At 36.4% G+C, this 16,982-nt stretch overlaps 1 protein-coding gene across 3 annotated transcripts in view; it reads left to right on the top strand.

Moving 5' to 3' along the window:
• LOC150080548 (uncharacterized) overlaps positions 1 to 16,982 on the top strand; it is a 318,665-nt gene that overhangs the window by 190,247 nt on the left and 111,436 nt on the right. For all 3 annotated transcript variants that reach the window (XM_090381740.1, XM_090381739.1, XM_090381741.1), the window contains exons 6-7: positions 3,832 to 4,005; positions 8,731 to 8,916. In XM_090381740.1, coding sequence (XP_090237866.1) covers positions 3,832 to 4,005; positions 8,731 to 8,916 — 360 coding nt within the window. The remainder of the gene's footprint in view (positions 1 to 3,831; positions 4,006 to 8,730; positions 8,917 to 16,982) is intronic.

The raw sequence follows: 16,982 nt of genomic DNA, 5'->3' as shown, positions 1-16,982 counted from the left end.
GCGGAGGACAGACATTTACTATGCTCTAACAGGCAGCTGAATGATGTTTTAATAACAGAGAGCAAAGTGGATGAGAAATTGTTGAAGTTAAACTTAAAAAAGGCACCTAGGATGTATAAAATTTATCCAGTCCGATTGAAGGAGGCAGTTGACGGAAGTAGCAAACCCTTAGCCATAATTATGAGAGCATCCTTATATTCAGGGAAGGTCCTTATTGTACTGGAGATGTGCATATGTATCACCAATTCACAAAGGGGATTCAAAGGGTAACACAACTAATTATACACTTGTTAGTTTAACTTCTGTTCTTGGGAAAATAATGAAGTTACTGGTTAAAAAAGCATTGTAGGATCATCTAGAGAAGACAGCAGTAACAGCTCACACACTGCATGGGTTTTTTAAAGGGAAGCCTTGTCTGACCAATTTGATTGGATACTGCAATGCAGTCACAAAGAAATTGGAGGCAAAAAATAATTTTGATATCATATACTTGGATTTCAGGAATGCTTTTGATACTGTTGCACTTGGAAGACTGCTGTACAAATTGGAGCGGTATGGCATTATGGGCAAGTTGCTACAATGGATAAAGGAATGGTTGAGTGGGAGACAACAGAGAGTGGTAATCAATGGACTAATTTTATTAGTGGAGTCCTCCAGAGTTTGGTGTTGGGCCCATTGTAGTTTTGTGTATGTATCAATGATATTGATGAAGGTATATCAGGCTTAATGTCCAAGTTTGCAGATGATACAATGGTTGGCAGGGTTGTTAATGACAGTAAAGACAGTATGCTACTGGAACAATATCTAGAAAAGTTAGGCAGATGGGCTGACAAGTGGGAACTGAAGTTAACATTGGCAAATGCAAAGTACTGCATATGGGTAGCAGTAACCCAAGAGAAATGTATCAACTGTGTGGTACTACACTCAGGGTAGTGGAGAATGAAAAAGACCTGGGAATAATTGTGCAGTCAGATATGAAGTTCTCTCAGCAGGTCATGGAGTCTTGTCAATGATATATGGGAATTTTGCTAGATGAGACAAGGAGGTGACTATCCCTTTGTATAAGGCAACGGTCAGGCCATGCCTTGTGTACATGGCTGCAGGTGTCATTTTAGGTAGGATCTAGAGTTGCTAGAATGAGTGCAAAGAAGGGAAACAAGATTGGTGAGAGGAACAAAGGGATGCTCTTACCAAGAAAGGCTCAAGTTCTGCAAGTTGCAGCATCTAGAAACTAGGACCTGTGGGATGATCTGATTGAGGTGTATAAGGGCTTGAATGGTTTGAGCAGTCCCAATGCTGATGGGACTCTTCTGCTTGCTCAGATTACAAACCTAAGGGGACACAGCTTTAAATTGAGGAAAGACGGTTGTAAAATAGATGTGTAGATGTTTGCCTTTAGCCAGCAGGTAGTTGATTGCTGGAACAGATTTCAGTCTGTTGTTGTGGAAGTTGATAGCTTAAATAAATTTAAGGCTGAACTAGACAAACATTTGGATTGACTGGATGGGTGAAATTGGAATTTTTTTTTTTTTTTTTTTTTTTGGCTGATGCTGTATAAGCTTGCTTTCTTGTATCATATGCCTCAGCAAATGCTAATATTCTATTGACTTTTGAGTTGTGCATGCTGTCATTACAGAATATGTGGGTTTTATCATTAGGGTGTTGTAGCTCAGAGGACAGTGGTAGAGAAAAGCCTTATAAGCATAGCTAGGTTCTGTAACAATCTCCTTTGGGAGTCCCTGTGCCTCCTTGTTGAAGGTGCCAAGCCAATCTAGGATACACCCTCTGAGGTTGTAGACATTAGGGAGTCCAGTTAGCCATTGATGCGTTGAAAGAGGATATCCACATTTGATTCCATAAACAATTGATTCAAAGGGAGGGTGGTACCAGTGCTGACCTTATGCATAGGCATGCAAGAGATATTCGGGTCCCTCAAGTTGATAGATAGCTGTACTATTGGCAAGGCTATGATGTTGATTTATCTGTATGGGGCTGCACACCTGTCTCCCCAGGGATGCCACATTCCTTGAAATGATCCTCTGTAGTACCTGGAAGATAGATTTTCAGATGGTTGACAGATGACAATCAAGACAGGAAGTCCAAGCTTGGCATTTAGTCACATGATGAGAAAATATTTGGCTGACAGGATAGACTGACTGCAGATTTTGATATGAAGGACCAGATTAGTGATGCATAAAAGAAGTGAAGAAGAATGTTGATGGCAGACTGTTTCCATATAGTGTTCAGATTATGGATGACATTACACTTCAAAAAATCAAAAGGTCATTAGAATGGTAGATAGAGCAAAGATTTGTACAATGGAATGAGAAAAAATGTTTATAATCCAGGTATAGACCTAAAATTTTGATATGGTTTACAGGAGTTACTTTACTTTAGATTGGATTCTAAGTTGCAGGAAAGAGAAGACCACAGAAGGGGCAAATGGTATTGGATCTTCAAGGGACTGACACACAAACCAAGAAGTTCAGTACGATACTGCCCATGGGTAGCAGTAATCCTAGATAAATGTAATAACTCTGTGGTACCACAATCAGGGTAAAGGAGAATGAAAAAGACATGGGGATAATTGTGCAGTCAGATATGAAGTTCTCTGAGCAATATAGACAGGCTTCCAGGACAGTTTATGAGGTTTTTTCAATGATATACAGGAAGAATTTTGCCAGCAGGTATAAGGAGGTGATTAACCCATTGTATAAGGCAATGGTTAGGCCATATCTGGAGTACTGCATACAGGTCTGGAAGAATGTGGATCTGTTTGAACAGATACAGAAAAGAGCAACAAGATTAGTGAGAGGAAAATAAAGATTCTCTTACCAAGAAAGGCTTGAGTTCTGCAAATTGCAGTGTATGGAGACTAGGGATCTGCAAAGAGATCTGATTAAGGTGTTTAAGGCTCAATGGATTGAGTAAACTAGGTGCTGATGGCATCCTTCCTCTTTTTGCTCAGACTACAGACATGGGCATAAATTCGAATTGGAGAAGGATGATTGCTGGATAGACATGTGGAAGTTGCCTTCAGCCAGTGGGTCATTAAATGTGTAACAGGCTTCTATCTGGTATTGCAGAAGTGGGTAGTCTGAATAAATTCAAGGAAGAATTAGACAGGTGATGTGGAAATTTTTTTTTTTTTTGCTGATGCTTTCATGCATTATTTGCCACTACTAATAGTAATATTAAAATTTAAAAAAAAAAATGACTGTAGAACTGAATTGTTTCAGAATTTGTGACATGACAACTAATGCAATGAGGCATAACTATATTCTGAATATTTATATAACTGACTTGCCTATTTTGTAGGGATGATAAAAAAAAAAAAAAGCAGAGTTTCTGGGAACAAAACCATTCAATTTTCACCCGGGGATTAGCTTGGTCACAGTGTGAAAAAATAAATAAAAGTTCTCCTTGTGACAGAAAGTGTTTTCCGACTTTGGTTGACAATGGAAATTGAAACCTGGCCTATTTTATACAGTGTGAGAGAACAGTGGTGCTATCCACTATGCTGTCGTTGTCTGTGAGGGCACAGAACTTACAGTACACACAGTTTAAAGATATGACCAATGTCTTATGGCATTTGTTGCACATACTAAATCTTTCTGTTCTGTTTTACTGAGTGGAATTTCCACCATATATCTAAAATTTACCCATTACATAAGAACAGGAACTTCTTTGCCAGATCCAATATCAGACTATATAAACAACAGAAATTGTTAATGTATAGATTAAATTTAATTCTTAAAGCTATTAAAATTTGTGCATACATGTGTATTTATTAAGCAGTTGCAAAGCATATAACACTTTTTTTTTTCCTAGCTAAACGGGCAGAAATGCTAAAACGGGTGGAGATGGAAAGAGAGAATGCCATTAAAAAGCGCCTTCAACAAGCAGAAGAACAGAAGAAACGAACACTGATGATGTATGACCAAATGGCCAAATCAGCTCCAGCTGGAGGTGCAAAAGTCTTGAGTGTCAGCAAAACTTCTGGTGGTAAGATTTTAATATTCTTTGAAGACCTTGCTCTCCCCTTCTTATTTTAAAGTAAATACTTTTGTTATTTTCACTAGCTACTTTAAAATGTGGCTAATCACCATCACTTGATCATTTATTATCAATATTAATAGGAGAGTGGCATAGGAAATGTTTTATAAGATATCTAAATAGGAAAACTTAATAATATGATATTGTATAACATAAAATACTGGTTATTTTGAAACTAGCGGCATTCTGTAACTGTTGTCTCATATGGTGAACTTGAAATTCGAAGTTGATATTCAGTTTGCCCCCCCACCCCACCAAAATTGAGAAATCCTTCTTGTTGGAAGTATTTGTCAACTTCGTCAGGTACCAGTAACCATATCTTGGCTTTTTTCATATGCAAGATAGCAGTGATGCCGTTCACTGCACTGACTGCAAAGGTTGGATATGAAGAATCACCATAATGTGAACATTTTTCCAATATCAATTAGAAATCAGATACCTTGGCTTTTTTTTTCATGTAGTGTGAAAGAACAGCTATACTATTAACTATACTACTCACAAGGGCTCAATACAAAGTATCACCATAATTTGAACATTTTTCCCAACATTTTGAACCAGCAAGAATATTTGCTGATGCTATCGAGGCAGTGTTAGGTGGGTCGGAAAACTGCTAGCTTGGGGGGAGACAAAGACCAATAGATTGACAGTAGCCACTGGCAGAGGTGAAAGAGATTCTTGCACTGCTTCTATTAGAATGAGCAGAAGCCTGAAAAACAAGATGCATGATATTTCAGAGACTGCTGGGAGCCATTGCGGTACAAGTAAACACATGGGTTGTGTTAGGGTAGCTAAGAATAGAAACAGGTGCAGGTATACTTGCGTGTACACCAATGCTAGGAGTTTAGTAAATAAATTTGATGAATTTGAGGTATTGCTCAAAACATCAAAGGCAGATATTGTTGGGATATCAGAGACGTGGTGTCACACAGATATAAGGGATGCAGAACTGGAATTTGGGGAGTACAACGTCTACAGAAAGGATAGACAGGATAGGAAGGGGGGAGGGGTTATGCTATTAGTTAAGAAACACATAAAAACCAAGGAAGTGAAGCCAGTCGACATCGCTGGACAGTGCAGTGTTGAGTCAGTTTGGTGTGACATAAGCATTGGGAGATCAAAATTGAGAGTAGGAGTGTGCTATAGGTCTAATGACTCTGATGAGTATAATAAGAAACTGTACAGGGAAATAGAGTGGGCCAGTAAATCAGAGTCTTATAATGGGAGATTTTAATTTCCCAGATATTGACTGGAATTTGGGGGCTGGTCACTCACACACTAGCAGGGCTTTTGTGGATTTATTGGATGATTGTTTTCTACATCAGCATGTTCGGGAGGCAACTAGAGGGAGTAATACTCTTAATTTGATTATCAGCAGTGATTCTTCATGCATTAAGAATCTGCAGATAAATGAACCACTAGGTGGCGGTGATCACAGTGTGCTGAAGTGGGATTTACTCAAAGAGGTAACTACCATTAGGGGTAAAGGGAAAGGTTATTGCTTCCGTAAAGGCGACTACGATGGATTGAGACAGTATTTAAATTCTATACAGTGGGACCAACTGATGATGTTACCAACAGCAAATTCAAAATGGGAAGCATTCAAAGAACTTATCTTGGAAGCTACTAGGCTTTACATACCAACTAAGAAATATTGTTCCAAGTTTAGGCCAAAATGGATGTCAGATGAACTAATGAGGCATATGGCAGAGAAGAAAAATGCATGGGATACTTACAAATTAACACATGACACAGAAGCCTATGATAGATACAAGTTGATATGCAACCAAGTTACAAAGGAGGTTAGGCAGGCGAAGGCAGATTACGAGAAATCCTTGGCAAGGGATGCAAAGAAAAACAGCATAGAGTTCTTTACTTATGTAAACTCTAGAAGGAAGGGGATGAATCAGATTGGTCCACTTGATATTGATGGGTCAACTATTGATGATCCTGCTCACGTAGCTAACAAACTAAATGAATATTTTGCATCGACATTCACACATGAGGAGTTATTCAGCAAGGGGAATGCCAGAGGTGTATTCAACTCTAGCAGTAAGCTACAGAATCTTGAAATAACTGGGAGTAAAGTGGAGGAGAAACTATTGAAGATAAACACAAGAAAGGCACCCGGGGTGGATGGGATCTATCCAGTTATATTAAAGGAGGCAGCAAAGGAAGTAAGCAAACCCTTAGCCATAATTATGAGAGCTTCCTTGGACTCAGGGGAGGTACCCATAGACTGGAAATGTGCAAATGTGACCCCAATTCACAAAGGAGGATCAAAGGCTGACACAAGTAATTATAGACCTGTGAGCTTAACTTCTGTTCCAGGAAAATTAATGGAGGCACTGGTTAAAGAAGCACTGCAGGATCATTTAGACAAGACTTCAGCTATAGCTCAGACACAGCATGGTTTTGTTAAGGGGAAGTCTTGCCTGACCAACTTGATTGGATACTATGATGCAGTCACAAAAGAACTGGATGCAGGGAATAACTTTGATATTATATACTTGGATCTTAGAAAGGCTTTTGATACTGTTGCACATGGAAGACTGCTACACAAATTGGAGCAGTGTGACATTGGAGGCAAATTGCTGCTATGGATAAAGGGGTGGTTGAGGGGGAGAAGACAGGGAGTGGTAATCAATGGACACTGCTCATCGTGGACTAATGTTATTAGTGGAGTCCCTCAGGGCTCAGTGTTGGGTCCATTATTGTTTTCTGTATTTATAAATGATATTGATGATGGTATATCAAGCTTAATGTCCAAGTTTGCAGATGATACAAAGGTTGGCAGGGTTGTCAAGGACACTACTGACACTATGCTGCTGCAACAGGATCTGGAAAGGTTGAGCAGATGGGCTGAGAGGTGGCAAATGAAGTTTAACATTGACAAATGTAAAGTACTACACATGGGAAACAGCAACCCCAGAGCAACGTATCAACTCTGTGGTACTACACTGACAGTGGTAGAGAATGAAAGGGACTTGGGGGTGGTTGTGCAGGCAGATATGAAGTTCTCTGAGCAGTGCAGACGGGCTGCAAGAGTAGCTCATGGAGTATTGTCAATGATATACAGGAATTTTTCCAGCAGGGATAAGGAGGTGATTATTCCCTTGTATAAGGCAATGGTCAGGCCACACCTAGAGTACTGTATACGGGTCTGGAGGCCTCATTTCAAGAAGGATGTAGAGCTGCTGGAACGAGTACAGAGAAGGGCAACAAGATTAGTGAATGGAACAAAGGGGTGCTCTTACGAAGAAAGGCTTAAGTTTTGCAAATTACAGTGTCTGGAGACTAGGCACCAGCGAGGTGATCTGATAGAGGTGTATAAAGCCTTGAATGGTTTAAGCATGCTCAATGCTGATGGGATTCTTCCTCTTGCTCAGAATAATCACCTGAGAGGGCATAAATTCAAATTGAGGAAAGACAGATGTAGGATAGACGTGCGGAAATTTGCCTTGAGCCAGCGGGTGGTTGGTTGGTGGAACAGACTTCCATCCCTTATCGTGGAGGTTGATAGTCTACATAAGTTTAAGGCTCAGCTGGACAGGTATTTTGAACGAACAGAGGGGTGAAGTGGTAGTTGTGTTTTTTTTTTGGCTGATGCTGCATAAGCTTGCGTTTTTGCATCAAATGCCTCTACTAATGCTAAAGAATCACCATAATGTGAACATTTTTCCAATATCAAATTTTTTCAAAAATAGGAAAACTTATATTATCACATTCCAATCTCAGAACAAGCATTAATCACTGCTCCTGAAATTTGCAGGTGAAAATGGAGACTCCAACATTGACATTAAGTTGACTAGATTGTGTTGATGTTATTAATGGTCTTTATTATTAATTAACATCCATACTTAGATTCCTGTTAAGGGCATGAAATAGATAATTAACAATTTTTGATATTTTTTCTGCTTTATAAATATTCCAAAATTTAGGGATATAATTCTATGGTAAGATTTGATGCTGTTTTTCCCAACTGGGTAAAAGGGATTTGGAGTTTTCCACTCTGTAGTATTTTATATCACTGATGTGCTCTTTGATGCATGCTGGTGAGGGTAACCAGTTAAATATTATGCCCATAAAAAGCTCTTTATTAGGCTTTGACTAAGTACATATTTCTTGTTAAATATTATGTAAACTTGGTTACATTTAGCAGACCAGCTTGAGGAAAACATCTTTTGTTTGTTCAGAGTGTTCGCTGCACAGTGTCACTAGCTATTTCAAGTAGGAGGTCCTGAAAAAGTGTATCTAGCATAGCGGAAAACAACAATTGTAACCACACAGTGGAAAAGGCATGGGTTCCAAGGTTGGAGGATTCTTATAGCAATTTTTCACACCATGACCAAGTACATTCCCAAAGACTACATCATTGATGTAATCTTTGGGAATGTACTTGGCCATGGTGTGATGTACCAGTTTACCAGATGAAAAACTCTGGTTTTTCATCTGGTAAACTGGTATGCCAAAAATACAATATATTCAATATACAGAAACAGTACACTAGTGCTTTACAGTCTTAGTTGCCTTGGAATGAATATTAAGTATAAGAAGATGCTATTGCTTTTGGCTATTCTGGTAATTTTACTATCACAAGACATTGAATTATATGAGTACAATATTATTATAAGTATACATGTAACAAATCTCCATTAATATTTCCATTTCTCTTAGACTCAACCACGCTGACTAGTGGTCCTGGACACACAGGTGATCTGGTAGAAGACGCCATACGCCAGAGACAAAGGGAAGCTGATGACAGGAAGAAACGAATGTTAGCAGCATATGATGCTGCAGCAAAGTCAGGTCCAGCAGGAGGTCCTAAAGTGGTAAACTTTGAGGCTTTCAAAAAAACAGACGGTAAGCATTGCTCTTAACTTTATTATAAAGAAAAGTGTGATGCCTGTTGCTTTATGATTTCTTTAATCACTAACCAGCATTTACATTTTAGTTTCAGACAAACCTGGCAGCTATCTGAAGTCATATGCTTTAAAAGCTCAAAATCAAATGGGGAGGGGGATTTTCACTCTAATTGCTAAGGAGACTAGGGATCTGCAAACTTGTGTCCTCACAAAAGCTATAGTCACCATTGAATTTAATGATAGGAAAGTGGTAATGCTAATACACTGGCAAATAAAGTCGAAGTATAAATAACAAATGAGGAATGGTTTGCACAATAATTGATACCAAATCAGTGAAATTTGGTATGGAAGTACACTGAGTTGAAGAAGAATAAGAGGAATTTGCCTCAATATGATACGTAGAACATTTCCTACTGACACTCTCCAGCAAATAAATGAAAATAAAATTAATGCAAATTAATACAGTAATAAAATTAATTAAAAAACAATTAACAAATTAAAACAAGTTCAATGCAAATTTTGAAAAAAGACTTCCCTTCCTGAAACTGAAAGGGCTTTTCAACCATATTCATAATCTAGTATGATTATGTTAGACGCTAAGTATTTTGGCCTCATTGAATAAAAATTTATGGTTTTCGTTAACGGCATGAAAGGCCATTCTGATGCTGCCAAATGAGAAGCATGGACTAAGGACGCATGCTGTTTTAATCTCACATCCAGCAAACAATGAGTCGAGTCCCGATAAGGCAAGTCATAATCACTGCAAGAAATGCATACCAGATCACTGATTTGTGTTGTGAAAGGGGAAAGGACTGAGCAATTGTTCAGTATAGCGTGCAATTTCTGTATTAGTCTGGCCCACAATTTTAAATTCGGTATCTTTAAAGAATGTGTTAAACTGTTTGTGCCATTGTTTAATGGTGGGACAGAAATAAAGTATTTTTTGATGTTACTGTTGTTGGTTGATGCAGTTTTTTGTATGCTATTTTTAACTTTTACCCTAATTTGGTTTATTGTAGCAAGGGGGTAATACCTGTTTAAGAATCTGCTGGTTAATAGCTGTATTTCTGAGTCTAAAGGAGATTCTTTCATTGAATATTTATAGGCATTGAGAAATTTATTAAAAATAATAATCTCTTATAGGTGAATGGGTGATATCTGTTTTAATGCAGCAACATACCGTATTTGTCGGTTTACGGTAGATGTTAAATTGGACTTTATTCTCTTCATGAGTAAGCATGAAATTTCCAATGTAAAATTGAGTTTAGGATGAATATTATTAAACGAATATAAAATGTATAATTGGCCTTTCATGCTGTTAACAAAAATCATATATTTTTATCCAATGAGGCCAAAATACTTAGTGTCCAGCATAATTACACTAGACTATTAATTGCAGAAACCATTGAAATTAAATTACATGAGAATAGTGTTAATGTTCGCTGTCCATATCTAATATCCGATTTGTGGTCTTTTACACACATGCATGAAAACAAATAATCTCTCTATTTAAGATTCTGACTCGCATATGTCTTGATCTCAGGTAATTTCCATTCCTGCAATCAAGACATATGGTTGAAAAGCCCTGTCAACTTCAGGAAGAGAAGTCTTTTTTCAAAATTTGCGTTCAACTTGTTTTTATTTGTTAATTGTTTTTTAATTAATTTTATTACTGTGTTAATTTTATTTTCATTTATTTGCTGGAGTGTCACTTCCTGTGACACTCTCTAGCAGGATGGTAAATTTCTCTTATTCTTCTATAAATATTTAACTACAACATAGAACATATTGAGCATCGTAGCTCTGTCTTATACTAATCATATTTTAAACTCTTGTTGACTGTTTCGCTTCTCTTCCTCTCTTAGCATAACCTATTGATACACAACAATTATAAGAGATTTTTTGAACATCTTGGTGCAAAATTACATTAGATTAATACCAAGGTACTCAGTCCAAGTTTGTCATAAAATTTCGGACATAAAAGCAGCTAGCACTTGTCACATCTCATAATATTGATAAACTTGCCTAAAATCTTGGTATTTTGATAAACAAAAATACACTTCCCAGGTTAGGAAACTTTGTGACAAATTAAATTATCTACATCCAAACGATTGGTTGGTATTGAAGACCTCCATATATTTATGATGTAAAACACAGGCCCCAGAAATAAAAAAAACAGACACATTTACAAATTGAATACATTATCATGGGTATCAAGCCAGGTTCATATGAGTGCTTTGTATACCCTTTAAATATGTACAATGGGCCTACACACAATTCAAACAGATTCTCGTGAGCTTCAGCCCAAGTGTATACAAGTTTGTTTACAAACCCTCCTCAAGCTGCAACGGGGCTTACCCACAATCGGAATGCTTCAGATAGTTCTTGAACACCCCCTCACCCAATGTGTAACATACCTACATAACAACAAGTTACAAATCTTTCTTCGTATATGCTATTGCAGGACTAATTTCACTTTTATATAAAGTTTTGAACTATAATTTACCGCCTCGCAAGCTGCTTAAAAAAACTGTTTGCAATAGTTATTGAATTTGGACTTCGTAATGTCCCACAAAAAGATTTATTTATTCAACAGATCAACCAAGTGGTGAATAACATAAAAGGCAAATGGCTTCCTAAATTGAATAGGCATTAAATTTCAGCTTTACGTGACCTTTGGGAAAATAAAGTGATACAATTTGGGATAAAAAAAACTGACACATTATTTAATAACCTTAAGACTGTAGACTCAGCAATAATGATAATTTATTCTCACTAGTTGTTACTTCGTTATATATGAATGTAAATGTTGAATACACATTAGGTTAATTAATGACTCATCTCTAACAGAGGCTCTCCACTCGCTGTCTCTCATAGACGTACTGTTTCTGCTGCATGCCTTTTCTACAGATACTTCCATGGGCACTGTTCTTCTGAATTGGCTTCTATAATTCCGCTCTCTCTTTCAAAACAGTCCAAACACATGCCGTCACCAGCCAACATCCATTTACTGTCTAACTTCAAACTCATAGAACCAACTTTTCATCTTCCTTGTTTATTCATTCAACTGCCGTTTTCTGGAACAACCTTCCTTCATATGTATTTCCTGGAAATTACAGCCCTTAGAAGTTCAAGTCTAATGTCAACAAATATCTTTTCTCGTCTTCTCAACCACCAACCCAAGCACGGTACTAAGTACTATAGGTTCTAATATCTCTTGCATTTGGGGTTTTCCTAAAAAAAAAAAAAAAAAAATATATATATATATATATTCTTTTGCAATAATGATAATTTATTCTCACTAGATGTTACTTTGTTATATACGAATGTAAATGTTGAATACACATTAGATATTCTTTGGGATATGTTAAATAATAACTCTGTACTGATTAATTATACGAAGCTTCCTATTAAAGAAATTTTTCACTTTGAAGCCAGCTATATTACCTTTCGAGACAAGGTATGCAAACAAATTTTTGGCTTGCCAATGGGATTGTGTCTAAGTGGCTTAATATTGGAAGTCTACCTCTCAACGATTGAACATATGCATTTGATGCCTTTTCTACCCTGTATTACATATTATGGGAGGTATTTAGACGACGTTCTGGTTATTACTGATAGTTTCACTATTCAAGACCATTTATATTCGTTTAATAATATTCATCCTAGACTCAATTTTAAATTGGAAAGGGAAAATACTGAAACAAAGTCATTAAATTTTCTAAATTTCATGCTTACTCAGGAAGCCAATAAAATCCAATTTAACATCTACTGTAAATCAACAAACACTGGTATGTTGCTGCATTAAAACAGCTATCACCTGTTCACCTACAAGAGATTTATTATTTTTAATAAATTTCTCACTGCCTATAAATTTTCAATGATGGAATCTCCTTTAGACTCAAAAATACAGATATTAACCAGCAGAATCTTAAATAGGTATTACCTATTTAAGAATTGGTCCTTCAGTTTGTCACAGACATTCTCTCAGATATGCCAGACAAGCTGTACTTGCTACCTGGGAGTCTAAAACGCTGATGAAACTGATATTCGGGTGACACTCAAGTCAAGTGGACCCAATTTTGGCAAAGTCCGGACGGTCTGTGACAGCCAAATTATCTGCTTGCACCTTCACGATGGTGGGACTGTTAGTAATCCTGGGCATAACCTCCATGCACAAGTACATGGTGGGTGACCACCCAGGTGTGAACAAACGTAAGCAGGGGAAGAGGTGTGGTGCCCACACCACATGGAGGAATGCCGCCCCTCTATGTTACCAGGCAGTACTAGGTGGTAGATGACTCTCATCAACCGGTGCAATACCACCACTTTGCTTATTGGAGGCTTTAAGTGGTGAAACCCATGTTTAGTCTCTAGAACCGTGGTGGCGAACCCATGACACGTGGGTCAGATACTGACCCACGAAGGCTTTGTAAGTAACCCACGCGCATGCATTTATTGTAATATTGGCCTACTTTTTTTTAATTATAACAGAGAGAAAAGATAATCGAAAATATTAAACAATTATAAAATATAAATATGTAATGTCAGATTTATAAAAAAAATAAATAAATAAAAAATAACAAAATCCAAGTGGAATGTGGGCGTCGCGCGTCGGCAAACAGTGTTCTATTGTATTAAACTATGCGTGTGGGTGACTCATTACATTTTGACGAAAAGGCAGACTTGACGTACGCGTCTAGAAGTGTTAATAATAAATTGATTATAACTTAATTTTTCTATTGTGAAATTTTCTCATCTACATAACCGATGTAAGTATATTAAATGGGCCTACGTTTATAAAAGTTCATCTAAAATTATTGCAAAAATTATTATAAAAATATATATATTATATATATTTTTTGCAGGCGTAGCTCTGAACTATGTCAGTGGTTAAAAAAATGAAAACTAACGGTACAAGCTCCAGACCATATCAAATATGGTGTGATTGAAAAGAATAAAACAACTTTGTGTGTTATTTGTAAAGAAAAAGTCACCTCTCGTACATTCAATGTAAAAAGACATTTTGAAAAGTTGCATTCAAATCTCGGCTTCTCAACAGACGAAGAAAGGAGAGAATATTTTTTACAAAAGAAAAAACAGAATGATTCACAAACAAGTGTTTTAAAAACTTTTTTGACTCCGAAAAATAACATTACAGCTGCTAGTTTTCAAGTAGCCCATTGCATTGCTCGCCATGGGAAACCTCTTTCAGAAGGAGAGTTTGTAAAACAAGCATTTTTAGAATGTAGTGCTACTCTGTTTTCAGATTTTAAAGAAAAAGACTAGATTATAAAGCGTATAAATGAGTTACCAATAAGTCGCAATACTATTAAAGATCGAGTAATAGAATTAGAAAGAAATATTTCTTCTCAAATACATAACAACTTAAAGTCTGTAGAAATATATTCAATTGCTTTAGATGAGAGTACTGATGTAAATGGTTATGCACAACTAGCAGTTTTTGCTCGATATAATGCAGGCAATATAATGAAAGAAGAGTTAATAAAACTAATAACATTGAAACGAAGGTGTACCGGTCTTGATATTTTTAAAGAATTTGTTAATGCGTTTAAAAAAATGGAAACTGACCTACAAAAATTTGTTTCTGTAACAACAGACGGGGCTCCCAATATGGTGGGGAAAAAACATTGGTTTTATTCAGCAGCTTAAGCAAAATATTAGACATTCTCTGATAGAATTTCATTGTATAATACACCAGCAAGTTCTATGTGCAAAGCAAGGTTTAAAAACATTTTCTAATGTAATGCCAGTTGTAATTAAAGTTATTAACTTTATAAACGCAAGAGGTCTTAATAAGCGAGAATTTGCACAATTTTTAGAGGAAATTGAGTGCCAATATTCTGGGATTTTGACATACAACAATGTTCGATGGCTCAGTTGCGGCCAAGTTCTTAATCGGTTTGTCATTTTATTAGACGAAATAAAGCTTTTTTTGAATGAAAAAAACAATAGTTATGACGAATTTTCAAATATAGATTAGCTAAATGATTTAATGTTCTTATGTGATATCACTCAGCATTTCAATGAACTGAATAAAAAACTTCAGGGACATGGACAAATTGCATTAATGATGTTTGAAAATATCAAGATATTTATGAAAAAACTTGACATCTTTACTAAAGATTTGGAAATGAGCACCATGAAATATTTTCCTCAATTACAAAAACATTTTCAAACCACTAAAGATTTTGAAAATATTCTTGACATTCAAGAAAATGCAATTAAAAAATATTTAACCATTTTGCAAGAAATAAAACAAGCTTTCCATGAGAGATATAATCAATTTAAAAATTTGGAAAATACATTTCGCTTTATTTTATGCCCACATAAAGCAGAGTACGATACAATGTAGCTAAACGATTTTATGTTGCTAGGTATCACTAACTTAGAAATGGAATTAATTGAATTCCAAAGCAGCATAGTGTGGAAAAATAAATTTGAAAACTTGATTTTCGAAGTAGAAGGAAAAATTTCAGAAAGTAATGCAGATAGGCCTAACGAAGATTCCACACTAAAAGTTGAAAATATTATATTAAACGCATGGTATTCTTTACCGAACAATTTTACATGTATGAGGAAACTGGCTAACCCTCTTCTCACAATGTTCGGGTCCACATATTCATGTGAAAAATTGTTTTCCTCAATGAATTTTGTTAAATCTTCCAACAGGAATAAACTTGGAAATGAATTGACTGCAAAATGTATTAAAGTAATGAACACGAAGTATGTACCTAATATTAAGAAATTGTCTGAAAGTAAGCAACAACAAATTTCGCATTAAATATACTTTTATCAACTTTATTACACATACTGTATCTGTAATTATGTTTGGCGCACTATGGTCATAGTTGCCGATGCGCCCAATAAATCCCGAAACAAACAAACAAGTAATTATGTTAATTATTAATGAAGAATATTTCAAAATAAAAGCGTTTTCTTTTATTCCTTGCCCATTGAAATACTTTGTGCAGAGGCAATACTGGTCATGATGTCACCTGGTGCAGTACAAGGTATCAAATCAAGCTTCGATATTTACTTTTTTTTTAGCTCTTCACTTGCAAAAGTTCAAGTTATAAATCAAAAAGGAAACTAAAACCTTTTTTGGATTATTTCAAAAGTGAGAACCAAAAAGATTCAACTGTCAACTTTATCTCTTAAGATAAAGATTGAGATTAAGATTGAGGCCACTAACTTATGACTCACGGGCTAGTATTTAAAAAAGAAATAAAAATAACTGACCCACTTTTCAAAAAGGTTCGCCATCGCTGCTCTAGAACTAAGTTCTGGTCAACCCTTCCCTATCTCTTCTATCATACAATATGATTAATGACTTTTGAGGTTATGATGAACATCATGGCGAGATCTAATATTCCTTACATTTCGAGGGTACAGCTCGAAAAAGGTGTTCGCAGGCCGGCCACTAGTTAGTACACCGAACTGAACCTATTGGTAACTCTCTAGGAGGTTTCCGGATCAGCTAGTGTATAATCTTGCTACATCTATTCTGCCAGATAGTGACCGGAGGGAGTCCGAGTAGTGTGTATGCGGGGGCATTGTTGAGGCCACGTTATGGCAAGGATCTGGGTATATTCTTACCATGTGTACGCCATATCCAAAAAGTTCATTACTTCATACAGCATGCCCCCTTACACTTTTCGCACTATTGAATACACCATGTATTTTCAAACTAATAGAGTAAGCTTATCTGCAAAAAGATCTAAACCTCCCAAACACTTCCTAGTTCATTTCACAAATATATGTGGTCTCAATTCTAATCTCAGTGATGACCATTTCCACTTGCAGTCCTGACAGAATCTCAGATATTGGTTGATTCAAATACTGCTCATCTCAGTTGCCCAAATTATTCGCTGTATGATTCCTTTGGCCTCAGTAGTGCAACTTGTGCATATGTTCTTTCTGATATTCCCTGTCAGACACTTGGTAATTTGGAATCTCCTCTTTTCGATCTTCTCTGGCTTAAAATCTCTCTACCTCATTGTGTCAAATTCACCTGTTGTCTCTACTGTTCTCCCAACTCCA

This window comes from Mastigoproctus giganteus, chromosome 9 (assembly GCF_048544385.1).
Source record: "Mastigoproctus giganteus isolate SK-2022 chromosome 9, ASM4854438v1, whole genome shotgun sequence".
NCBI classification, from domain to species: Eukaryota; Metazoa; Arthropoda; class Arachnida; order Uropygi; family Thelyphonidae; genus Mastigoproctus; species Mastigoproctus giganteus.
The sequence above is the reverse complement of the archived record's forward strand: the minus strand, read 5'-3'. Positions and strand labels throughout refer to the sequence as shown.